This window comes from Eretmochelys imbricata, chromosome 3 (assembly GCF_965152235.1).
Source record: "Eretmochelys imbricata isolate rEreImb1 chromosome 3, rEreImb1.hap1, whole genome shotgun sequence".
NCBI lineage: Eukaryota > Metazoa > Chordata > Testudines > Cheloniidae > Eretmochelys > Eretmochelys imbricata.
In genome coordinates, this window is record NC_135574.1 from 49,547,028 (window position 1) to 49,574,421 (window position 27,394).

The 27,394-nt window shown below is 41.7% G+C and overlaps 1 protein-coding gene across 2 annotated transcripts in view; it reads right to left on the reverse strand.

Moving 5' to 3' along the window:
• KHDRBS2 (KH RNA binding domain containing, signal transduction associated 2) overlaps window positions 1–27,394 on the reverse strand; it is a 573,690-nt gene that overhangs the window by 235,843 nt on the left and 310,453 nt on the right. For both annotated transcript variants that reach the window (XM_077811602.1, XM_077811603.1), the window contains exon 4: window positions 18,218–18,364. In XM_077811602.1, the coding sequence (XP_077667728.1) occupies window positions 18,218–18,364 (147 nt within the window). The remainder of the gene's footprint in view (window positions 1–18,217; window positions 18,365–27,394) is intronic.

A 27,394-nucleotide genomic window follows, 5' to 3' on the forward strand; every position in this document is an offset into this window, starting at 1 on the left:
GTTATCAGAAGCTTTGTATGATAGAATCTATTGTTAATGTTTTAACATCTCCCACAGTAAAAATTATGAAAGCAATCATGCCAATGACATTCTCCTTCCTCTTCCACAACTTTTTTTATATCTGATTTAAAGCCTATATATAGATACATAAGCCACCCAGAAAAGACAGAATAAGCTATTATTCTTTCCTGCTTCTGTTTATTTTGTGACGGTTGAGAGTTGTTGGCTACCAGATTTACACAATAACCATCCCTTTGCTAAGTTTTAAAAGTGTAACATTTTAAGATGACAGGTCAAATCTTGATTCTGGGGGTAAAGGAATGTGTGGGCCTTTTTTTCTTGCAAATCAGGTCTATCCGGTTAGCCTGACTTATCTTGAATGTCCCCTAGAGCTTGGATATGTCAACAGTGCATGCTACAAGGCCCATTTTTCATAGTTTCACAGAGTTTAAGGACAGAAGGGACCATTAGTTCATCTAATTTGAACTCCTATATTTCACAGGCCATCCAGTTTCACCCAGAGACCTCTGCATTTAGCCGAACAACTTTAGTTGGACTAAAGTATTTCAGTCCTCATGAGACTTAACTATTGTGTGCCATGGACAGAGACCAGGAAAGAGCAAGGTTCAACATTCAGGGCCCCTGCAATACCAGGAAACTGATTAGGTAAAATATGAACAGGTGGTCCAGGCACAGGAAGATACAGTCCCTGCTGATCTGCCTTAGAGGAAAATTCCTGCCTGATTGCTGTTGGAAAATGTCACAAGCATGGGTCACATATAGTGAATGAGTTTGGATGGGCCAGGACATGGCCTATGCTAAACGATCTGTCTGTGGCCTAGTCTTTGCTTGACATGTTGCCTTGCTAATTTGTCCTTATGTGAACTTGCTTAATAATGCTTATAGCTGCTGTGTAAGACAAAGGTGATGTTTTGAACATAGCATGTATCCAAGTTGGAGGATACTACATAGATAAGAGGAAGTTATCAGTACAATGGACATTCAAAATGTACTGCCAAAAGGAGATTAAGGAAAAACAGGAAATCCGCTAACAATGAGTAAGTGGTAGGTGGCCTGGTCAGCATGCCTGATCAATGGTAATAAACCAATTAGAAAATAGATAACTACACTGAAATAGTGTGGACAGCAAAAGTTATATAAAAGAGAAGCTTGTGCATGCATCATAATAATCGTTATGGTTATTATGCAAGTTATGGTTATATAATTGGATGGATATACATATGCCACAGTGGAAGAGGTTAGCTGGATCACCATAGGAGAAATCCATCATGACCATTATCCTTTTGTATATCTGCCATTCATTGCTTTAATAGTAATTGTAATCACAAGGCATGCTTTTGGTTCAAATAAAGGTTTGAATTAATAAACCTGAATGTCTCATCACTGAGTGTGATAGTTTTCCCCCAACATCCCAAATCTGGGGATAAGTTTGGCCCTGAGCTTGTTAGCAAGATACACCATCCAAGCATCTAAGGAAGAAAATTATGTGTACCACCTCAGAGCACTGCTCCACTCGATCTGTTATCCCAGCTCCAGCTGTGGCCAATCTTTGGCCAAGCTTCAGAGGAAGGTGGAGATAAACTCAAAATATATCTAGACCAGTGTTTCCCAAACTTGGGACACTGCCTGTTCAGGGAAAGCCCCTGGTGGGCCGGGCTGGTTTGTTTATCTGCCGTGTCTGCAGGTTTGGCCGATCGTGGTTCCCACTGGCCGTGGTTCACCGCTGCGGGCCAATGGGGGCTGCGGGAAGTGGCACGGGCCGAGGGACGTACCGGCCACCACTTCCCACAGCCCCTATTGGCCTGGAACAGCGAAACGCAGCCAGTGGGAGCCGTAATCGGCCAAACCTGTGGACACGGCAGGTAAACAAACCGGCCTGGGCCGCCAGGGGCTTTCCCTGAACAAGAGGCATCCCAAGTTTGGGAAACACTGATCTAGACAATTGGGCATTAGGGGGAAGTCCTTCCTGACCCCTGATTACCCCAGATGTTATAGGGATAATAGAAACATGGTGGAATAGTGGTCATGACTGGAGCACAGCTCTTCTTCAGAGCTCTGTGTAAGCTCCAAAGCTTGTCTCTCTCACCAACAGAAGTTGGGCCAGTCAAAGATATTACCTCACCAACCTTGTCTCTCTAACATCCTGGAACCAACATGGCTACAGCAACACTGCATACTTGTGGAGTGTCATTTAGTGTTGTTTTGAATGTTGCCTTCACATTTGAAAGAGTGCCCAGAACTTAGGATAGTCAATCAATATGAGCTGAAATGAACTCCTCATCGCCGCCCCTCAGATTATTTCTCTTTGCAACCAGTACCTTAGTTTTCCCCTACAGAGGGACCACAGAAGCTGGGGAGGACCTTTCCCCTCCACTCTCTGACGTCGTTTTGTGGTAGCACAAGACTGGCAGAGGCGTAGTCTCAGGCTTTGCAGTTACTTCTGAGGGATTTTCTCCTCAAGATTTTATTCAAGGGCCAATGGCTGACTATCAATATTGCTTGTGAAGCATTAGCCAGTTGTAAGCATGAAGCTCTTCATGCTCAAGATTTGGTTAGACATGATTCGTACTGTAAGCACTTTGAGATCATCTAATGAAAAGCACTATAAAAGGACAACTAGGGCAATCAGTAGTAACACACAGTGAATGCCATACTATACTGCTGTATCACACGTGGTAGATACAGATTTTTCATCTCTTCACCTCTGGCTTTTTTCACCAAACAACAAATTTTATTTTCTTGTGTTATTTATGTGATGTGAACCATTAGGGTCAAACAGCACTAGACATCACAGCTGCATGTTCGTTCATAGGCTTCAGGTAGGGAAGCATCTCAGTAGTGCTTTGTCAATAAGCTAAATCATGCCTTCTTAAATCAGCACAATGATGGAGGCAAATCTGTACTGAATATGTTCCAATTGTATTTCACTTGACACTGTAGAACAGCAGCCAAATTTTCAAAGGTATTAGGTACATGCAACTGCATAGCTCAACTGAAATCAAGACACTACAGTGATTTACATCAACTGCAGATCTAGCCTTGCCTTTGCATTACAATTGAAAAACCTTTAACTTTCCATCTGAAAAACAGGTAGAATGGAAACTCCTTTGATGAAAATAATCTACTAATGAGAACTCTTGGGCAAATCCTGCTTGAGTTACTTATGTGAATGATCCAACTGATTTCAGTGTAAGTACTCATTTAAAAAAACCAAGACAAAATGTGATCCATTTATTTGCTGAGAGCAGTAAACAGAAACAAAGTCTTTTGAAAGGTATTTAAACAAAAAACAAGTCTAATGAAAATAGTTTTCCATGTTAACGCAAATAGTACCACTGCACATCACTTAATCAGGACACGGTAAATTAGGAAATTTGGTTAAATGGAATGTGTCCTAGGGAGCAGAATTAAACCAAATGAGATTTAACTGGCAAAGGACAAAGGTTAATTGGGATGATAATTCCACTTAATTGGTATGCCCACAAGCAGCTAAAGTGGTCAATGATGCTCTGACCTGAATATGTCCTTTTCTCTCCTCAAAAAAGTTGTGCCAGTGCGAGTTCAGTAAATAAAACTGCTTTAATTCCACATCTTGGCATTAAAACAATGTTTACAAGTTAACTCTCTTCAAATTGCCATCATCATACGGCACTTTTCAGAAACTAGGTGATGCTGGATTTTTCTAACCCAGTACATTTAATCTCAGAGTGAAAAAATATTACCATTAGTCTCCTATTAGTGGCAGAACTGTTTTACTTTTAATTCTTTACTAAGCCATCAGATTTGATGTTAACAAAGGAAAGAAATCTGATAAATTGTGAGAACCAGTTCTGGTACAAAATCCCCTTAATGTAAATCTTTACTTGGGATGATAAAACATCCCACAGGGAATCCTAATTCAGAGAAAGTATTATTATCAATTATTATTAGTCCTGTTTATTACTCCCTAATGGATACTTAAAACAAAAAATGTAGCCAACCGAGTATTGACAAGCCAATCAAGCTTTTGTAAGAGGTCTATATATTCCTGTCATGTGTGTTCTACCACTTCAAATGGAAATGTATAAGGAGAAATAGCAAACCATTCACCAACTGTTTCCCAATTTAATAGGATGACATATGCATTTACTGAACTAAGGAAAAAGAACTGAATTGCATTCAACAACATGTAGTCCAAAATAATTCCTTTAAATTAGAAAGTAATTAATATTATGGCAGAAGGATCCAAGCAGGTGCTCAGCTAATCTGGACATGATTCAGAGACATTTGACACATGAAGTTACTTTTTAAAAAAGTGATGCTGGTATAGAACAGTCTGTGCCCTCAAATAACATAAGCCTCAGTGTTCTAGTAGAAATAAGATGTCTGACCATGGGAAGAGATGAGCTCCTTGGGATGACTGATTAGCCAAGTGAAAACAAAGATCTCTTTAAGCAAACTGTAACATATCCACAGTGATTGAGACACAGATGGAGATGGTTAAGCCAGGCTCTCATGTAGGTAGGCAACAGCATGACAGGGACTCATACAATTTAATAATGTGCATCATAGCAACACATTCAAAATACTGTATCAAAGCAGTCTGTCAAGCTTCCCATTGTACAAAACAAATTTCAGAGGCTTATACTGCCACTGTTTTAACTATACCTGGCTTCAATTGTGGCTCAGCACACAAGCTGTCACCTGGGATCCAGTTTTGTTTTATGGAATGGCATAAAGTTATTAACTGCCTTTCAAAACAAGGTATGAAGAGGAGTGTAAATGATCCAACACACTAGTGCTCTCTGTCTTTCATGTGTATACAGGGTGTAAACTTCAGTAATTTTTAAAAAATAGAACCAATTTCAGACATAGCACAAATCTCAATGAAAATCAGATTAAAAAAATATTGTAAATGTGGTTCCTTTCACTGATCTTAACAGATCATTTTGAGGATAATGTTTGGGCAAGACTATACCTGCCTTACCTCAAGAATTTATAGAGCTCTTAGGTCTGTCACCAAAATCTCAGGATTTTTGATGATGCCATGACAGCAGTGGTATGGATAGGATATCCACAAGTTTTGCAGCCATTAAAATGATGCTGAAATAGATTAAGGAACAAGAGAGAGGGTCTTGTCCAGGCATGCCCAAAGAAGACAGTCCACACTGTTATCCGTACTATCATACGGAGAGGATGTATATGATTTCAGACATCAAATTTTTAATATTTCAATTATTTTTCAAGTTGCAGAGAGAGAAAGAGAGAGAAACTGGGATGGAGTGGTGCAGGTGGTAATAGTGCTGAAGTCCTTCAAAAGGGAAATCTGAAGCTTTTCACTTTCCCAGATGTGGCAGAAATTACCAGAGAATGCAAGATCCAGCTGACACTTCCAATGACAGGTGCAGTCCCCACTTTTCTCCCACTGTATGAATTGTCTTCCATGTATCTTTTTTTTTTTACTATCTACCTGTGACTTTAAAAGCCCCCTCACTTGAATCTGTGATTCTCTGTTCTTTGTTAATAAATTTATTCTCTTCTTACTTGAAATTCATCTCAGTGCTGTGATAGTAAGTAACATGCACCTTCTCAATTCAATCGAGTAAGCTGCTGTGCACATACTATCTCTTTGGAGGCATCACACGTAGTAATTAGTCTGAGTTTTCAGTGACAGGGGATGGACACTACAGGGGGATGCTTCTGGGAAGTTGCGGAACGGAGGTACACCAAGTGTTAATCTGCAAAGGCAAAGAAAGGGCTGGCAGAGTCCTGAGGTTTGTCTAGGGTGACTAACAGACTGGAGTGGGTGGGGGGAAGTGAACAGAGAGCTGCCACCCGGTTTAGCACCAGTATGTCTCTCTCCCCTACTAAAGGCAGGGGGGTAACTCTGTCACCTCCTGTCCTGGAAGTTACCCTCTCACAATCAGTTTATTTCCCGGCCTATTGCTATATTTAGACCTACTCTTTCTATAACGTATTTCCTTCCCAGTCATTTTTTTGTTCACGTCGGTTCCCCTCTCCTCTCAAATGTGGGCTGATTCCTCTACCATTCCTCTGTGCTGTCTTCCCATGCCTCTCTTTATCAACTTGTTCCCTTCTTCATTTATCACTATAATTCTATCCCCTTATTCCTCTCATTTCTATCTTCCCACACCAAGTTATATGGTTTTACTTCTCTTCCTTCCTTTGTCATAAGGGTCTCCAACCATGGCCAAATCATGAGTCAAAGATCATCATCAGCTTCCACCTCTCACCCCCAGCCAACAGTGCTAGCGACAAAGTGTTCTCTACAGTGTTTCATGCTATTTCTCTAGAAGAAGGAAGCACTACACAGACCAAGAAACTTGTGCTATTCCAGCCACCAGAGAGTGAGTAAAGAGCTCCCTCTTGACACCTCTTGTCTCACTCAATTTTGTCACAGGACTTTATTTGTGAAATGAATGATGACTTCAGGTATACATGTGTGCTTGTTCAAATTCTCCACCATGAAAACAGTCAAATCTGAGTACTGTGCTTATTTATCTAAAACACCTGGGCAACTGTGTCATGGTGGTTTGAACTGTATCACAAATCTGAGAAATAGGCAGACAGTCTACATAGTGTCAGATTCATAGATTTTAAAACCAAAAGGGACCATTAGATCATCTAGTCTAACTTGTATGGAATCATAGAATATCAGAGTTGGAAAGGACCTCAGGAGTCATCTAGTCCAACCCCCTGCTCAAACCAGGGCCAATCCCCAATTTTTGCCCTAATCCCTAAATGGCCCCCTCAAGGATTGAACTCACAGCCCTGGGTTTAGCAGGCCAATGCTCAAACCACTGAGCTACCCCTTGCTACCCTCCTAAGAGCTTCTAAATTTAGACTGCCACTAAATTTCATGTAGGCTATGAATATTACCTCCCTCCATTGTTAGAAACAAAGGCATTTCTTCTACTTCAGAAGCCTTCTAGACCTCTGCTGTTTACATACAAATTGTTGTACACTTCCCCTCATGAACATGAATCCTCCCCTCTGATAAGGGATATGAACAGATTCCAAATGTGTTCCCTCCCCTCCCCTTACACTACCCAGTTCAGCTGAAATAATTGGCTTACTTTTTCCCCACTGTGGAAATGTGTGGGTCCCAGCTGCTCCCTGCCCCCCTCATTGAAGCAGGTGTGCAGGGTTACTGCCCTGGGAACGGCAGGGCACCAGTGGATGTGGGGACAGCTGCAGACAGGGGCGCGGGACAGGGTTAGCTGGAGGCAGAGGGTGCAGGGCTGGCTGCGGGCAGGACAGGGGGTGCAGGGCTGGCTGTGGGCAGGACAGGGGAGTGCGGAGCTGGCTGGAGACAGGGGCTGGCTGCGGGCAGGGCAGGGGGTGCGGCAGAGGCTAGCTGCGGGCAGGGCAGGGGGTGTGTGCGGCAGGGGCTGGCTGCGGGCAGGGCAGGGGGTGCGTGCAGCAGGGGCTGGCTGCGGGCAGGGCAGGAGGTGCGGGGGTGGCTGGAGGCAGGGGCTGGCTACAGGCAGGGGGTGCGGCAGTGGCTGGCTGCAGGCAGGGGCTGGTGGGGGCAGCGGCTGGTGCAGGGGTGGCTGGAGACAGGGGCTGGTGCGGGCAGGGGGTGCGGGGGGTATGTGCGGCAGGGGCTGGTTGCAGGCAGGGGGTGCAGGGGTGGCTGGAGACGGGCTGGTGTGGGCAGGGGGTGCAGCAGGGGCTGGCTGCGGGCAGGGGGTGCTGGGGGTGGCTGGAAGCAGGGCAGTGGGTGCGGGCAGGGTGGTGGGTACTCACGGGGAGAGCAGCTCGGAGCAGCCTGAGCAGCAGGATGCAGCCCAGGCCCAGCAGAGCAGTTGGGGACCCACCAGGCAGCAACGGGAGCCCCAGGGCCAGGGGAGCAGCAGCAACAGGGCTTGTGCCCAAAGCCACGCGGCAGCCCACATGGCTCCTGCAGTGCAGCGCCCCCGGCCGCCGGAGGAGGAATTACATCACTTCCCGGCCGGAGCCCATCAAAGCCTCAGCGTCCCCTGCAGGGAAGCGGGTTAACAACCGATTCGAAAACTGCTTCAAAATTTAACAACCGGTTTGCGCGAACTGGTGCAAATCGGCTCCAGCTCACCACTGCCCTTAGGCAGTACTAAGTTGCTGGAAGAATTCTGTCAACCTAGCCACTGCCTCTCAGGGAGGTGGATTAACCATAGCTATGGGAAAACCTCTCAAATCATGGTAGTGAGTGTCCACAATGAAGTGCTACAATGATGCAAGTGTATTCAGATGAACCTGGGATCATTCTCTCCTTGTATAACTAGATAAAAAAGTTATTTTTCAATATTGCCAACCCCCCACAATTTCGTCTTAGGTCTCAAACTGTTTGGTGTTTTTCTTAAAGCCACAACTCCTGGAGCCATGTGATAAATGAAAGTTAAAATTCTCTTGTAAAGAAAGTTTCCAGCTCTCATTATCTTGGAGAAAAAATTGAAAATGTGACCCCTAACCTCCCCAGCAGCTCTTAAGTATTCCCCAGAACCCCTACAAAGGTGAGAGCCTGGTTTACAGTTTACTTCTTTAGGGACACATGATTGCAGAAGCCAATAGACACAGGCTGAGCAAAAGGTTTTTGACTCACATCCTCTATACTTAATAGACCATTTAGAAACACAACAAAACATCCTGAACACAATGCCCCACCCTTTATCGCACCCTTCCCTTGGGAGTCCTTGGGCAGGAGGGGTTCTGCTCTGCCCCATCAGGCTCCAGAAGCATCTCCCCTCAGCATAAGATGGTAAAAATGGCCAACAAAAAAACCCAGTGTAGAGCTGCTCCTGCCCTGTTATAACCTTCCAGTCTCCTCTGTCATATGACCTCCTGATTAGCCTCAACAGTTGAGCTCAGATCCCTTCCAGGTGATTTCATTGGCAGGTGAACTCTCCCCTGATAAATCAGTCCTCCTGGGTAGGAGCCAACTATTGTTTAATGCTGTTCCATTTTTATGAAGAACATTTAAATTAACAATCCATTATTGTTAGTCCTAGTTCACTCTGTATCCCAAGGGATTACAGTCCAATATGGAGGTAAAAGGACAGAGAAGGCAGACAAACCCCACATTCAAAAATGGAGTTTGCAGTCTGACAGACACACATAAAGAGGCCCCAACATCAAAGAGTTAATAAGGTGTACATAGACAGATACTTCAAATTGTCACAGTTCCACAGCTGATCATGGCTCATCTGACCTCTCCCGTTTCCATTATATCTATATCTTATCACAGAGTGTACAAATCAAAACATAATGGAACATATTCTCCCCTCAGTAATTGCACAGAGGACTTGTGCAGGCAGGTGGGAGTTCTGTGCAAAAACAGAGAGAACATAGTCCTGTGAGATCAATTGCAAAATAAGACTTATCTACCTGTTATTCAAGGTTTGAAGAAGGCCAGACCAGAACACCCAAATGAGGGTTTTCAGAGCCATATGCTGGCCTCAATTCATTGTAAAATAAATTTAATATACGGTCCTTGAATCAGGTCCACAGTTTTAAACCCTTGTCAATCAGTAAACTAGTGAAGGTTGCAGACCTTTACGGTACAATGATTTGTTTAAAATTCCTGTTGGATGGAGTCCCAAAACACCACCTGCTTGTTGGCTTCAACAGGAACTAGCTTTTGCAATATCCAGTACCAATACTCATTTTCTGTCTGCGAGTGTGGGGTGAAATCTTAGCTAGCAAAAGTTTTAATACTATAATTGGACAAGACTGAAGATGAAAATAAAGTGCCATTAAAGGAAAAACACACTTGTTTGTTAACTTCGAATCATGTAATATATAGATCATTTTAATGCTCTCTCTACTATCCACACATCCAGTCTGTATTGTTTTGATTTCTCTATTTTTTTCTGCACTTATGTAAATATGAAGTCTCATTAAAAGCTTTTGATAAATTACCAAAACATCTTTTCATGTTACTGATGCAAACAGTCAATCATTCTGAGGACAATATTCCACTTAAATTTAAAGTAAAAAAGTACCATAAGTGAGATGAAAGCTCATTTGTATTCTTTATCAGGTCACTGAATCACTATAAATAAATGGGTAAGGTTCTTCTTTAAATCCTGTAATGGAATAATAGCTATTTGGTGCCACAATTAATTATATTTTATAAACACAGTATCATAAAACAAATTAAACATATACAGTAAACAGGGAACAAAGAGGAAATTATCTAGTGCAAGCTTTTTGAGCACATACATTGTAACCAACCAGTTAATAACTGCTTTATTGGTTATTATAAATCTGAAATGAAGCAGAGACAGGATAAATCTAATAACCAAGTGATAAAGTGTAGTTGTTACTTGTTGGTGTGATTATTGCTACTGTAAACCAAGTTCTAAACCTTCTGACTAGTCTGTTTTTTATATCTCCCCCAATACAGCTTTTAGCGGTGCTCAAAAATGCATCACATTTCTTATAAACAAATAAGTGCAGCACACAATGTTAAGCTGTGCAGTATTTTAATATTTAAGACAGTATTTCACCAAAGTTTTATCTTATCATGACCACCCTCTACCACCCTACTTTGTTCTCCTAGGACAGAGATATTTTGCATGGAGGTAGAACATAGGATTGGTGATTGAAATATAGATATGTAAATCATCACAATAATTCAAGATTAAGATAGGAGTCACTTTTGTAAGTGGTATGCACAAGAAAAATAAGCAAGCTAAATAAGGCTCCTTTCAGGACTATTATTGCAGTAAATTCTCTGCTGCTTATTTGTATTGTTTCAATAGGACCACTCACAGAGTATGATACTACTCACCATGAACAAGGGCTGCAGAATCTGGCCCATAGTTAAGGAAGTATTACTATTTCCCTTCTTTACAGTAAATTTCTTTCTCTCACACCCCACCCCACACACCCTCATTATGTTAAACAAACATTAAGGTTGCAAAGTCAAGCACTGAAATTAGAAATGCCAGAATTAAGGTTGCTTGTGCATTATGATGCTGTTTCTAATTACAAGATCACATACTAGTTTTTCCACAGTACTCCCGTCTCATCGGCTAGGTCTATACTATGAGCTAGTGGTGTGATTCCCAGCTCAGGCACATATTCTTGTGCTAGCTTGATGAGACCATGAGTTTGTATAATAGTGTGGCCACGGTAGCATGGGCAGCAGCAGGAGCACCACAATTTAGCCATGCCGAGTACATACTCCTGGAGTTCAGGCAGGTTTGTACTCAGCGCAGCTAAGCTGTGTGGCCACTGACTGTGCTAACAGCAGCTACGCTACTATTTATAGTCTCAGTAGCTGTAATGGAACTAGCATAAGTACATGTACGTGATCTGGAAATCACACCCCTTGCTCATCGTGTAGGCCTGTCCATTCGTTGCACAGAATAGACATGTTCGAGGGATGAATCAGTATTGTGTGGTAGAGGAAGCTATTGCCCATAGGACTCCTGCCTAATTGGTTGCAGAAGTTGGAAGGCGTGTAATGAATGAGGCAAGAGATTGTAGAATGAGAAAGCACGATCTCGTGGATAAAGGCATTTGAATGATGCCCTGGAGCCTTGTTCTCCGAAATGGCTTGCCTGTTTTGGTTAAAATTACAAACAAACATACAAAATCAGCCTGAGACAGACACCCAGCATGGAAAAATTCAGTCCAAATGGTTATAGTTTTGCAAAGTTATAAGCAACTGAAAATAGAGTCTTGCAATAGGAAGTTTCAAGCAATCTTAATAGTAGGCAGTGCTATCAGCCACACCTACATTATAAACTCCTCCAAACCAGGGATTATTTTAACTATAAAAATTCACTCTCTGAAATTTGGCACATCTACATCATTTAGCTGCAGCTAAATTGTCATTCCAAGCTACATTGTCTATTTGTTGTTGCTGCATTGATATGCCCTGCAATATTTTATCATGACTGAATTGCCAACAGGCAAATCGGTTGAAACTATAGTAAAGACCAGAATGATCAGACACAGATGAACACGATCTCTTGGGGAAGAGTCAACATGGCTTTTCCAAAGGGAAATCATGCCTTGCCAATCTATTAAAATTCTTTGACAGTGTCAACAAGCATGTGGACAAGGGTGAATTAGTATATATAGCGCTTAGAAAGACTGACAAGGTCCTACAACAAAAGCCCTTAAGCAAAGTAAGCAGTGATGGGTAAGACGGAGCGTCTTCTCATGGATTTGTGTCCTATCTTTTAACTAGTTACTAAGTGTAGCAATAAATGTTCAGTTTTCGGAATGGAGAGGTAAATAGCAAGGTTCCCCCATCAGTCTGTAATGTACCACTGTTCAACATATTAATAAAATTATCTGGAAACAGGGGGAAACAGTGAGCTGGCAAAATGTGCAGATTATACAAAGTTACTCAAGATAGTTAAGACCAAAGCTGACTGAAGAGTTACACAGTGATCTCACTAAACTGGATGACTGGGCAATAAAATGGCAGACAAAATTCAATGTTGATAACTGCAAAGTAATGCATATTGGCGAACACAATCCCAACTATACATACAAAATGATGGGGTCTAAATTAGCTGTTACCGCTAAAGAAAGATATAGGAGTCACTGTGCATAGTTCTCTGAACATATGCGCTCAATGTGCAAAGGCAGTCAAAAAAGCCAACAGAATGTTAGGAACCATTAGGAAAGGGATAAGTAATAAGACAGAAAATATAATGGTACTATGTAAATCCATGGTACACCCACACCTTGAATATTGCATGCAGTTCTGGTCATCCCATCTCAAAAAAAGATGCATTAGAACTGGAAAAGACAGAGAAAGGCAACAAAAGTGATTAAGGGTATGGAACAGCTTCATATGAGATGAGATTAAAAAGACAGGAACTGTTCAGTTTAGAAAAGAGATAACAAGGGACAGATATGATAGAGGTCTATAAAACCACGAGTGATCTCAAGAAAGTGTTATTTACCCCTTCACATAAACACAAGAACTAAGGGTCACCCAATGAAGTTGATAGGCAACAGGTTTAAAACTAACACTTCTTCACACAACATACAGTCAGCCTGGGGAACTCATTGCCAGTGACTGTTGTAAAGGCCAAAAGTACAACTGGGTTAAAAAATAATTAGATATGTTTATGGAGGACAGGTCCATTTATGGCTATTAGCTAAGATGGTCAGGGACACAACCCCATGCTTTGAGTCTCCCTTAACCGCTGTCTGCCAGAAAATGGGACTGGACAACAGGGGATAGATCACTCAATGATTGCTCTGTTCTGTTCATTCATCTGAAGCAACTAGCGCTAGCCACTGTCAGAAGACAGGATACTGAGCTAGATGGACCATTGGTCTGACCCATTATGACCGCACTTATATTCTTATTCAGTCCCCTTTATTGCATGATCAATCTGGAAACAAAATTTATGTTAATAAACTGTTTTCACTTCTCATTGAATTTGTACCAGTATAAGAGCATGTAAAAGGTCATTTGATTTCATCATTTATATTTCCAAACTGGAAATATAGTAGTGGGATGAAAAATGACAACTTAATGGCCTGTTTCAAACATGGTATATTTTGTTGTCACACTTAGTGTGAATTCTGATTATTTAAAGCAAAATGTCTCACAGTTTGCATGTAGCCATTTTCAAGTTACTCATTTAAAAAAACCCACCATGTTCAATGGTTATAAAATATAAGTTTTTAAATACTGTATCCAAAAAAAGAACAATTTAAAACAAAACAAAACAAAAAAAAAGGAAACAAGAAAATAAAGTCTCTAAATGATTAGCCTATGCTGTAATCAATTTGAGTATTTGAATGTTTTATTTTTTATTTGATTTGTATTATATGGGTTCAAAATATAGTAAATGCATTGTTGCATTCTTGTTGGAAGACAGAGCTTTTATTAGTATAATTTTGTATTGCTTTTGCTGTTTATTGAAAAATTTGAATCAACTCTTACTCTGTATTCTTTGGATTCAGAGTAGCAGCTGTGTTAGTCTGTATTCGCAAAAAGAAAAGGAGGACTTGTGGCACCTTAGAGACTAACAAATTTATTTGAGAATAAGCTTTCTTGAGCTACAGCTCACTTCATCGGATGCATTCAGTGGAAAATACAGTGTGGAGATTTATATACATAGAGAACATGAAACAATGGGTGTTACCATACACACTGTAAGGAGAGTGATCACTTAAGGTGAGCTGTTCCCAGCAGGAGAGCGGGGAGGGGGGGAGAGGGAGGAAACCTTTTGTAGTGGTAATCAAGGTGGGCCATTTCCAGCAGTTGACAAGAACATCTGAGGAATAGTGGGTGGTGGGGGGTGGGGAATAAACATGGGGAAATAGTTTTACTTTGTGTAATGACCCATCCACTCCCAGTCTCTATTCAAGCCAAAGTTAATTGTATCCAGTTTGCAAATTAATTCCAATTCAGCAGTCTCTCGTTGGCATCTGTTCTTGAATTTTTTTTATGAAGAATTGCAACTTTTCGGTCTGTAATCGAGTGACCAAAGTGTTCTCCGACTGGTTTTTGAATGTTATAATTCTTGACGTCTGATTTGTGTCCATTTATTCTTTTACATAGAGACTGTCCAGTTTGGCCAAACTACATGGCAGAGGGGCATTGCTGGCACATGATGGCATATATCACATTGGTAGATGTGCAGGTGAACGAGCTTCTGATAGTGTGGCTGATGTATCAAAACTGGATACTCTCATAAAAAAACAACCTTCCACACAAACTTCCTCATGGCCGGACTTTACAAAAACTAGACAAGCCATTTACAACACACAGTTTGCTTCTCTACAAAAGAAAAAGGACACTAAACTATCTAAACTACTACATGCCACAAGGGGACACAACAGTGGTTCCCTTAACCCACCCAGCAATATTGTTAATCTATCCAACTATACTCTTAGCTCAGCAGAAGAATCTGTCCTATCTCGGGGCCTCTCCTTCTGCCCCTCCACCCCCATGAACATGATACAGTTCTGTGGTGACCTAGAATCCTATTTTCGACGTCTCCGACTCAAGGAATATTTCCAACGCACCTCTGAACAACATACTAACCCACAGAGACCTTCCTACCAAGACTACAAAAAGGATTCTGGGTGGACTCCTCCTGAAGGTCAAAACAACAGACTGGACTTCTACATAGAGTGCTTCCCCTTACGTGCACAGGCTGAAATTGTGGAAAATCAGCATCACTTGCCTCATAACCTCAGCCGTGCAGAACACAATGCCATCCACAGCCTCAGAAACAACTCTGACATCATAATCAAAAAGGCTGAAAAAGGAGATGCTGTCGTCATCACGAATAGGTCGGAATATGAACGAGAGACTGCTGGGCAGCTCTCCAACACCACTTTCTACAAGCCATTACCCTCTGATCCCACTGAGGGTTACCAAAAGAAACTACACCATTTGCTCAAGAAAATCCCTGAAAAAGCACAAGAACAAATCCGCAGACACACACCCCCCTGGAACCCCGACCTGGGGTATTCTACCTGCTACCCAAGATCCATAAACCTGGAAATCCTGGATGCCCCATCATCACAGGTATTGGCACCCTGACAGCAGGATTGTCTGGCTATGTAGATTCCCTCCTCAGGCCTTACGCTACCAGCACTCTTAGCTATCTTCGAGACACCACTGACTTCCTGAGGAAACTACAATCCATCGGTGATCTTCCTGAAAACACCATCTTGGCCACTATGGATGTAGAAGCTCTCTACACCAACATTCCACACAAAGAGGGACTACAAGCCATCAAGAACACTATCCCCGATAATGTCATGGCAAACCTGGTGGCTGAACTTTGTGTCTGTGTCCTCACCCATAACTATTTCACATTTGGGGACAATGTATACCTTCAAATCAGCGGCACTACTGTGGGTACCCGCATGGCCCCACAGTATGCGAACATTTTTATGGCTGACTTAGAACAATGCTTCCTCAGCTCTCGTCCCCTAATGCCCCTACTCTACTTGCGCTACATTGATGACATCTTCATCATCTGGACCCATGGAAAAGAAGCCCTTGAGGAATTCCACCATGTTTTCAACAATTTCCATCCCACCATCAACCTCAGCCTGGTCTAGTCCACACAAGAGATCCACTTCCTGGACACTACAGTGCTAATAAGCGATGGTCACATAAACACCACCCTATACCGGAAACCTACTGACCGCTATTCCTACGTATATGCCTCCAGCTTTCATCCAGACCACACCACACGATCCATTGTCTACAGCCAAGCTCTATGATACAACTGCATTTGCTCCAACCCCTCAGACAGAGACAAACACCTACAAGGTCTCTATCAAGCATTCTTACAACTACATTACCCACCTGCTGAAGTGAAGAAACAGATTGACAGAGCCAGAAGAGTAACCAGAAGTCACCTACTACAGGACAGGCCCAACAAAGACAGTAACAGAACGCCACTAGCCATCACCTTCAGCCCCCAACTAAAACCTCTCCAACGCATCCGCAAGGATTTACAACCTATCCTGAAGAACGACCATCGCTCCCACAGATCTTTGGAGACAGACCAGTCCTTGCTTACAGACAGCCCCCCAACCTGAAGCAAATACTCACCAGCAACCACACACCACACAACAAAACCACGAACCAAGGAACCTATCCTTGCAACAAAGCCCGTTTCCAATTGTGTCCACATATCTATTCAGGGGACACCATCATAGGGCCCAATCACATCAGCCACACTATCAGAGACTCGTTCACCTGCACATCTACCAATGTGATATATGCCATCATGTGCCAGCAATGCCCTTCTGCCATGTTGGTCAAACTGGACAGTCTCTATGTAAAAGAATAAATGGACACAAATCAGATGTCAAGAATTATAACATTCAAAAACCAGTCGGAGAACACTTCAATCTCTTTGGTCACTCGATTACAGACCGAAAAGTTGCAATTCTTCAACAAAAAAACTTCAAAAACAGACTTCAATGAGAGACTGCTGAATTGGAATTAATTTGCAAACTGGATACAATTAACTTAGGCTTGAATAAAGACTGGGAGTGAATGGGTCATTACACAAAGTAAAACTATTTCCCCATGTTTATTCCCCCCACCCCCCACTGTTCCTCAGACATTCTGGTCAACTGCTGGAAATGGCCCACCTTGATTACCACTACAAAAGGTTTCCTTCCCCCTTCCCCCCCCCCCCCGCTCTCCTGCTGGTAACAGCTCACCTTAAGTGATCACTCTCCTTACAGTGTGTATGGTAACACCCATTGTTTCATGTTCTCTATGTATATAAATCTCCACACTGTATTTTCCACTGAATGCATCCGATGAAGTAAGCTGTAGCTCAGAAAAGCTTATTCTCAAATACATTTGTTAGTCTCTAAAGTGCCACAAGTACTCCTTTTCTTTCTTGTATTCATTGCATTCACAGTATCTATGCCCTCAGATCAGACTAGACAAAACCCAGCTTTTCTGGTATGTAGCTCATGCCACAACACTGTTGCAAAATCATCATTAATGCAGATTATATATAAAGTAAAACCTTGAATATCAAAATGTCATGCGGTACAGTGAATACATTTGGACAACTGAAATTTAAAATAGTTGCAAAGAAATTAATAGGCAAAAAGGGACATAATTCTGGTTCAGATTGCAAGGAGTTTGGATTAGCTGAAGTAGTTCTGTATAATACAAATATAAAAGAAAAGTGAGTTTCCTGCATCCCTCATTTGTCCTGCTACATAGTATTCTAGAATTTTGGGCCCCCGTTTCAGAAAGCACTTAAGCACACACTGGAGTCCTTTTCTGAATAGCGATGGTTTCTGAAATTCAAGCCTGAGTTAGGATTAGTCTTCTGAACTGCAGTAATATTGGAGCTGATCAGAATTATTCGTGTAAACACTGCCAAATAAAATGTTATTATTGTATTTTTAGTTTTGCATGTAAATTCAGAATCTTTTGTATAAAGACATTTATATAAAATGTAGCACATGCGAACAACGCCAGTACAAATATACAATACTCAAGGATCTTAAAGGCATATTTCTACACTGAGGTCCATGACCTATGATCATAAAAAAACACAACAACCACACACACAGAAGATACTTAAGGAACAATTAGTGGATTGTTGGGCATCTCATAGAATGAATCTTCAGGAGATCAAATTGTTTCCTGAACCAGGTAGGATTTAAAGAACGAATGATTTCAATGTAGCAGAACTAGAGATAATTAGAAAAAAAAATGTTATGAGCCACTTACTGGAACAAGGAATTTTTTAATCTCTTCCAAGGCATGACTCATACGTGAATAAGCTTCCCCAGGTGGAGCAAACACTTCAATTAGAACATGAAGCTCGTCGCTCAAGTGTGAATATTTGGCTTCCCCACTTTTCCTTAGTTCTTCTTCCTGTGAAAAAGGTTATTTTTAGAAATAAGAATCTATTCATTTTGCATTGATTTAGCATTTACAGCTAATGTGACAGAAGGGCATAATCTAAGCAGACTTTCAAACACTGAGAAATAAAAATCTGGAATGAACCACTTGAAGGTTTAAAAATCACTTGAGTGTTTGAGTGATAAAAGCAGCATAATTATAATCTACAACAGATTGTAATCAGTACAGTGAAAAATGCTAAATACTTCAGAAATATTGAAATATCATTAACTCTAATGCAGAAACTGCATTAGGGAGACAGACAAGCTGTATGAACCTTCACTGTACAAAGGCTTTAAATCCACACATACTTTTACTATGGCCAGAATATTTTAAGATATGGAGATCTGAGTAATTTACTGAGTTCTCATCAAAACAGTGCTATAACTTTTCTGAAAATTGCATGGTATCATTCTGGAGAAGGATGTTTCAGTTGTTAAAGCTCTAGATTTGAAGTCAGGAGATCTGGGTGCTGTTCCCAGTTCTCCCATAGACATCCTGTGCAACTCTGGGCAAGTCGCTTAACCTCTCTGTGCCTCATTTTCTCCATCTGTAACATGGGGATAATAATTCTTTCCTACATCAGAGCAGTGTTGTGCGTCATAATTCAGTAGTGTTTGCGAAGTGCTTTGAGGTCCTTAGCTAGAGAGTGCAATACAAGACCAAATATCGCTACAATGCGCTCCATATAATTCACTGAAAAGATGCAAATTAATGGGCAATTTGTGATAAGGTTACCGCTTATTATGACAACATGATGGATAAGTTTGTCACTACTATAAAAATGCACTGTAAACAAATCTACTGATAAGCAATATTACAGTTGGGAAAGCAGGGACTCAGAAGAAAGGAAATTAAGAGTTAAGGCTGAAAGCTCAACTTTTAAATATATTTTTAGACAAAATCCTACCTACTTCTGTGCTAGACAAGTATAACCCCTTTTATAGATGGAGAAACAATGATAGAAAGAGAAGTTAAGTAACGTCCCCAAAGTCACACATTAAGTCATGGTAGCACATGGGCTGAGGAAAGTGTGCTTCACTTGAGTTAAAATGTTATATTGACATGTATGTTTTAGAAATCACATAGCAAAATTTTCTCTTTGAAGTCTGAGCACAGATCTGCAAGCTCAATTCATGAAAATTAATATGAACTCAGCAATATTTAGAAAAGTGAGTTTGTTCAATTGCTGCTGAAGAAATAAAAACAAAACCAAGTTATCAAGAGGTATATTGCTCTCATACTGGTGTTTTGGTAGGTGAAGATTATATGGCATGTTTTAATTTTTAAGGTGAGGCTCTTCTTTATTTGCATATTATTAAAAGTGAACAAAGTCTTACAGAAAGGTATGTGAGAGTCCATCATGTGATAGAATTTCTCTTACGCTAGATCAGAATTTTAGTGTCAGTGACATTAAAACTTTACCACTGAGATCCCATGTAAAAGTACACAGTCAATGAGAGTATATGAGACAGTCTGTTGTGAGATGTTACAATGAATTTCACCCATTAGAATAATTAGATATGAAGAATTTCAACAGAATTAGATTTTGCTATAACAAAACATTATGAAACCATGCAGTAATTGTTTCAAACTTCAGTCCTATTTCTCTTTGATTCACAACAAAACAAAACACAAAAATTAAGTTCTTAGACTCTTTTAGGGAAAGTTACCAACACTCTCTGGAGTTTTAAAAATGAACTGGATTCTTTTCTAATGAAGTAAAGGGAAAATGTGTCTGGATCACTAAGTTTATTATAGCTTTGCACAGGTAAAAAACAAAATGGACTAATGTATTAATAACGATTTACTGTTGCATACCTCACTCAGCAAGTTTGATATGTGTTGTAGCATGGTAACATTGAGTGCTGAGAAGGATGAAACAATGGGATAAACTCAGAAACGATCTGTTTGAACTCTTTATTTCAGACTCCTTCCCAGAAATTCAAAACTCACTGCCAGGCTGAGAGCCTTCTCCCAGCAGCAGCCTTTTCTCACTAGTGAATTCTCAGGAGCAGCAGGGAGAAGATAGTGCTGTGCATCTCCTCCAGTGGTATCATCATCAATATTTCTTGCAGGGGCATGCAGGCCAGGTTCCTGGGTTGGGGGAGAGGGAAAGTGGCTGAATTTTCAAACGCACATCCAATCCCACATCAGGGATGGATGGCAGAAGTTTATACTACTTTGGCCGCAGGAGGAGAAATAAAAGGAGAGGAAGTCATACAGCTCAGGGAAAAACAAGGCAGATTAGGAAATCACAACTTCTGCGAGCACCATGGCAACCTTGCTTCCACATTCATTGCATGAGACTAAGTGATTCAGGATTGAGCATATCCATACATATAACCATGTAGGAGGGACACAAAAGATGCCAAGAACAGCAGCACCTCAAAGCCCAGCTGGGATAGAGGTTGTTGAATATTTTTTTGCTAGGTCTATCTCATCATGATCTAGAGCAGTGTTTCCCAAACTTGGGATGCCGCTTGTTCAGGGAAAGCCCCTGGCAGGCCGGGCTGGTTTGTTTATCTGCCGCATCCACAGATTCGGCCGATCATGGCTCCCACTGGCTGCGGTTTGCCGCTGCAGGCCAATGGGGTCTGTGGGACGTGGCGGCCAGTATGTCCCTCAGCCCGCGCCACTTCCAACAGCCCCCATTGGCCTGCAGCGGCGAACCGCAGCCTGTGGGAGCTGCAACTGATTTAGTCCATAGTATTTCATCCAGGAATTGGTGTAGTGGAGGGAATTATTCTTCCCTATTTAAATGTATGCTGTTGAGCATAATAAACTCTAGTTCAGTCACAAGTTATCTTTTGAAAAGGTGTCCAATGTCAATTTAAAGACTTCAAGTGACAATGACTATCATTTCCCTTGATAAGCTGTTGCAATGATTAATTACTTTCACTGCTAGAAATTTGCCCCTTATTTCCAATTTAAATCTTTCTGGCTTCAATTTATGGTGCTGCAGAAGCAACTCCTAGTTAAGGTTAAAAACATTATCTAATTAATGAGTTGCAAAGTGCTTTGAAGATGAAAAGGACTATACAATTGCTACAGTAAGTAATAGTAACTAAGCCGAATACCAATCTTACTCTAAGTTTTTTTTTCTTTTCTTTGTTAAAAGCCTCTTTCTGCCTGAAGTTTGTCATGTGGAGACAAATAAGATTCAGGGGGATTAATCTGAGGTTTATTGAGAAAGTCAGCTAACTTTTTTTTAAAGAGCTACATCAAAATGGTGTAGCTAGGAACTTCAGATATGGAAGAAACATAGAGCACAGGAGTAGTGTGATATGGTTGAGAATGTACCATGGGGCTTATATGCACCATGGAAATTTCAACATTTTGGAGTTTCATCAAGTCCCAAAGGAATTTATAAGTTTCTTCACCAGCTTTGTGGAGCTCATAAGTATTATGGAACTCACAGGTATCACCACCATTTTATACATGAGGAAACTCATACCAAAAGGTGGATTGACTTGTCAAAGCTATAAGAACCTACTGCACACACAAGACAGAGAAGAGCATAATGAACTATGAAAACATGCTAAGGAATGCAACAAATTGAGAAGTTGATAGAATACTTAGAGACATATAATGGTGGAGGCCAAGTCAAGTTTTTTGTGGAATCTTAACTCTTTTTCTATGAAATATATGTAACAAAGTTCTCAAACATGTGTGCCAGAATTACAAGCCCAAATGCATACTTATGCATCTGCCTTTCAGAAGTCAGGGGAGCTCAGGGCACCTTATTTAAGTCACTACTGATTCATGTGGGGGTCCAACTTTGGCACCCAAGTCCAAGAATTTTGGCCTTGGATTTTTATTTTTTTAAGGTTTGATTTTGTTTATAAAATGTACTCAGTTACAAAAGTCTCAAGATTCCTGTGAACCATTTCCACAACAAATGACTTTAAAAACAAAGTTAAATTAAAAATCCTCACCACAAACAATATTTTACACACACACCCCTCCATCCCCCAACCCAGGGGTGGTATAGAAGGGAAGTGAGCTTCCTGGACAGAGATCACTGAGAACACCCAGCTATCAGCTCCTTGATATTTAAGTCTGGAGAACATTAGCTCAGGTACCCCAGATTACACCAATTGCCCTGTTAGTGTGCAGGAACTGAGAGCAAGGCAATCTCTCAGACATGCTTAGTTATTTAATTCACTTGGTTACCTTTCTCCTTAACTCCTGTTCACAAATAGAAAGGTCCATTTTCTGCATAGTATTCATCAAGGAATTATAAATAAATACATATTTCTTATTTATTTATTTATATACATATATCTATATATCTTTCTGGGGTTTGGATGAAAGCATAGTTGAGCCCACATTTCACATTGTGGCTGGCATCTATTAAAAAACAAAACAAAAAACCCTCTTCCTGACTATATATCAGTGACGTCCAAGCTTGTCAGTCTGAAGCCTAAGCATGTTATTTCCAAAAGGTCAAGGGGCCACAATCAATACTTTGGGGCAGATTCTGTGGCACCCTCCATTCCCTTCGTGTGAAGGCAGCACAGACAGCTCTTATACATCTATCTCTGTGGTCTGCAGCACAGGGGTCATGTCAGGGTAAAACTGGTTGAAAGTGTTCAAAATTGGAAATTTGTGTGATAAACATTTTCCCCTTTTAAAACCAGGTCCAGTCCAGGGCGGGAGGGAGAGTGGCTGGTGTGTGCTGCACTTGGCAGCTGACGTATGATCTCATGCAGGCCAGACAATTGGTGCAAGTTAACTCAACCTAGGCTAAATTAGGCTGAAGCAGGAAACTAGAGAGCCATAACTAGGGTGACCATATTTCCCTAAACTGAAAACGGGACATGCAGGGCTGGTGCGAGCCACCTCGTGTCACTGCTCGTCCACCATGAACATTTCTCCATGTCCCACAATTGAGCCAAGTAGCAGAGATGGGGGGTGTGGGCTGGGAAGAGGAATGGGTATCAGCTGGAATCTGGTCAGCAAAATACGGTGAGTACTCTGGAGCTCAGAGCCAGGTGGTGAAGCTATTGACTATGAGCCAGCTAGTGGGACATGCCAGAATAGCAAAGGGGCAGGAAGGAGATTCCAGGTAGCAGGAGGGACCAAGCTGACTGCAAAGAACAGCCCTGGAAGATGGGGGAAGGCTGCAATGCAGGGGCACCATTTCAGATTTTGGTATCGGGAGGGGGAAGAGGAGCGAGCAATAGGGGAGCATGGGTGGTCACTCTCGGCCAGTGGTACAAAACTCAGGGAGGGGGCAGGTGCCTCCCCACCACCCTCCCTAAATGGCACCCCTGCAGGGATTTGGCAGAAGCGGGTGACTAGAGCCAGACAGGTCTTGGTGGAGAGGGACTGGAAAGTGCTCCAGGGACTGGACCCAAAGGACGGTGGGTGGGGAGGACATGAGGCCAGGGTGGGGGCTCCGGGGCCTACTTGGAGTGGGAGGGAGCATGTTATGCTTGCTGCCCCAACACCAGCGGATTCTGTGGGACCCGGTCAGTCACTTACCAGCCGGGTGGCGCAGTAGGCTCCATGGCCCACGAGTCATGGCTCCATGGTCTGGCTGGAAAAGAGTTTGAATTAGGGCCTTGATTGCCCTGCCCTGTGATTGGGGTGTCACATGCTCACGCTGCAGCCCATCGCTCCCTGATTGGAGAGACATGGCATAGCAGAGACATCAGCCAGTCTCCTGTCCCGCCTCACCCTCCTCTCCCCAAATGTTGCTGCTCACCCTCCCTGAATGTTCCTCTGTCCCGACCACCCCCCACTTTTTTAATCAGTTGGCAAGAGCTAAGGGGCAAATGGCTAGTTTTGCCAAAAAAGTTGGAACATCAGTGACAGGTCTTAAAAAGGGGACTGTCCCAGCCAAAACTGGATATTTGGTCAATGTAGCCATAACTGGTTGTTGGTTCTCCACATGTCCTCCTTTTACCAAGCTATCATAGGTGGCTATGTAGCAGAGGGGAGCTATTTTTTGTTAGGCGCTATCCCAGGCTCAGGCAGAGCCAATAAAGCTCCTATCCTGCTCTCCTTGGGGACCCTGTAGCTTAGCAAGTCAGTCTCCTCCTTCCTCCTCATACCAATGAGGCTGATTCAAGCACTTCAGTTTAAAAATGGCAGGGCAGGGAATAGCTCAAAGAACACATTTTCAATTCTTAAACAATTGCAAGTTCAATCACAATTTAGATCTTCAAGGACCACAAGTGGCCTGAGAGAGAAGATTGGACACCACTGCTACATTAGCTTTGCAAGATTCTTGTTTAAAAAATACAATTTACCCGACAAGTTCACCCAATATTATACTGCACATAGTAAACTAAAAGTTTCTGTTCCATTTTAGCTCCAGACAAATTTCTGTCTCAGTCACCACTGCAAAACATGTCCCATGTAGATGAGGGCCCTCCAAGCATGGGAAGGTAAACGAAGTTTCAGTCCAACAGAATAAAGAACTGTGGAAGAGTATTGTTGCTGCACATTGCCAGTAGCTCTAAAACACTGGAACTTTTTTAAAAAAGAGAGACCCTGAAAACAAAGAAACAGCTCTGTAACAAAGTCCTGCCCTCTGTCAATACATTGGAATTATATATGGAAAAGATTGAAGTATACGTACAAAAAAAGGAGAGTAGCATTTTCTTTGAATTTGGCGAATACACGTATTTAATTTCTATAGGAAAAATAAAATGTGGCAAGGGAAAAGACATCCCAGATATTAAAGATCATGCGTCTACTAATTTTGCATGTGAAATCATCTCACATTTTATTGGTGCTAATGAGGCCCATAAAACAGACAGACAAACAAAAAAAGACAAACTTCCCATAACCCCATTACTGAATGTATTGGGCTTCATTTGGTGTACAATAAAGGCAAAGTGATTTCTGGAAAATACAGGATGCAAGGTCCAGACTTAGTTGGTAACTCCACATTCAAATAATTCACCAGCTCCATGCCAGATATTCAGTGACAAAACAGAAACAAACAAAAATCTATTAAAAGCTACGAAAGGACAAATTTAAGAAATTATTTTAAAAAACCAAAACAATACACGTAAGTGTCCTTTGGAAAGTTAAGGGTCCTAGACTAGAACGTTAAAAAGAACTAATTTATGCTTTCACTAGTGTAGTGCAGGACCCACAGATTCAGGTAACGTTAAATGTTAGGAATATGTTAACAACTTGTTCCACTTTTCTTAGACTCTGACCACTAAATTCACATTGACTTCGACTGACTTTGAATCAGGTCATACACTGTTTAACCTGATTTCAAACTTGTATTAAATGCACTCATCTCTCTCCAGCTATATTTACTTATATCAAGAATAGACAAGTTCCCTTGTCTTTAACAAACTTGTTAATACCTTTTTCAGATGTTTAAAAGCTAGTCTCCCGCTTGATTAGGACCACAAACAGTCCCACAGAAGGCTAGAACTTACTGCCAATAAGCTAGATAACAGTCCTAAAGCAATTAATGAAATTGCCAATTATTTATGATCAGAATTCATCTTGAAAATTAGTAGTAATAAACAGACATAATTTTACATTAGACATATTAGGAGACCCTGTAGATTAAAAAACAAAACAAAACAGAATCTTTCATTGTTGTCAAACGTAATTGTGATGGCTCTTGGGTACCCAAGGCTGAGTCATCTTGTTACCCCCTGCCTCCAGCATGAGGAAGACTTACATGTGCTTAACTGGGTGGCAGCTCCCTGACATCACCAGCCTGTTAGCCACCCAAGCACTCTCCTCTAGGCTATGCCAGCCCTTACTTTGCCTTTCAGGTTAACAGTAGGTATACCCCAGATCCCAAACCTTTTTGTACTGTTCCCCTATAGCAGTGTTTCCCAAACTTGGGATGCCACTTGTTCAGGGAAAGCCCCTGGCGGGCTGTGCCGGTTTGTTTACCTGCCGCGGCCGCTGGTTCGGCCGATCACGGCTCCCACTGGTTGCGGTTCGCTGCTGCAGGCCAATGGGGGCTGCGGGAAGCTGTGCGGGCCGAGGGAAATAATGCCCTATAGTGTTCAGAAGTTTGGGTCCACATAGCTATTCAGGGGACACCATCATAGGGCTTAATCACATCAACCACACGATCAGAGGCTCGTTCACCTGCACATCTACCATCATGTGCCAGCAATGCCCCTCTGCCATGTACATTGGCCAAACTGGACAGTCTCTATGTAAAAGAATAAATGGACACAAATCAGACATCAGGAATTATAACATTCAAAAACCAGTCGGAGAACACTTCAATCTCTTTGGTCACTCGATTACACACCTAAAAGTGGCAATTCTTCAACAAACAAACTTCAAAAACAGACTCCAAAGAGAGACTGCTGAATTGGAATTAATTTGCAAACTGGATGCAATTAACTTAGGCTTGAATAAAGACTGGGAGTGGATGTGTCATTACCCTCATTCACAAGTCTGAATGAATTCCCTTTGTTGCCAAAGGTGAGATACCTTCCAAGATGGAATGTACAACAGTCCCATATTTTAAAAAAGGCAGACCTTTGGCATTAAGCCACAGCCATGCATTGTAAACAGTGTGGAAGCTGCACCACTTCTGAGGGAATTGCAGAAGGAACAGTTCCTGTCCAGGCTTCTCTATGCACAATGGGACATGCATGAGCAGTATGATCCCTGCTCCAATTGCGTGGATTATGCTTCCAGGGCCCAATTCAGCAAGTTGATTAAGCTCATGCTTAACTATAGACTTAACCAGTTTGAGGTTCTGATTCAGGAAAGCACCTATCCACATGCTTAAGTCCCATTATATGGAGAGAGATTTAAACATGATCTTTAAATTAAGTGAATGCTTAGCCACCCTTCCTTATTAAGGATGCTCTCCTAAATAAGGCCCAAATCAAAGGGATTTGGATGTTGCAACACTAAGCTTTGCAGCACCTAACTTACAGGTGCCTAGCCACTCAGTGGAATTTTTTTCAGAGTAGCAGCCATGTTAGTCTGTATTCACAAAAAGAAAAGGAGTACTTGTGGCACCTTAGAGACTAACAAATTTATTTG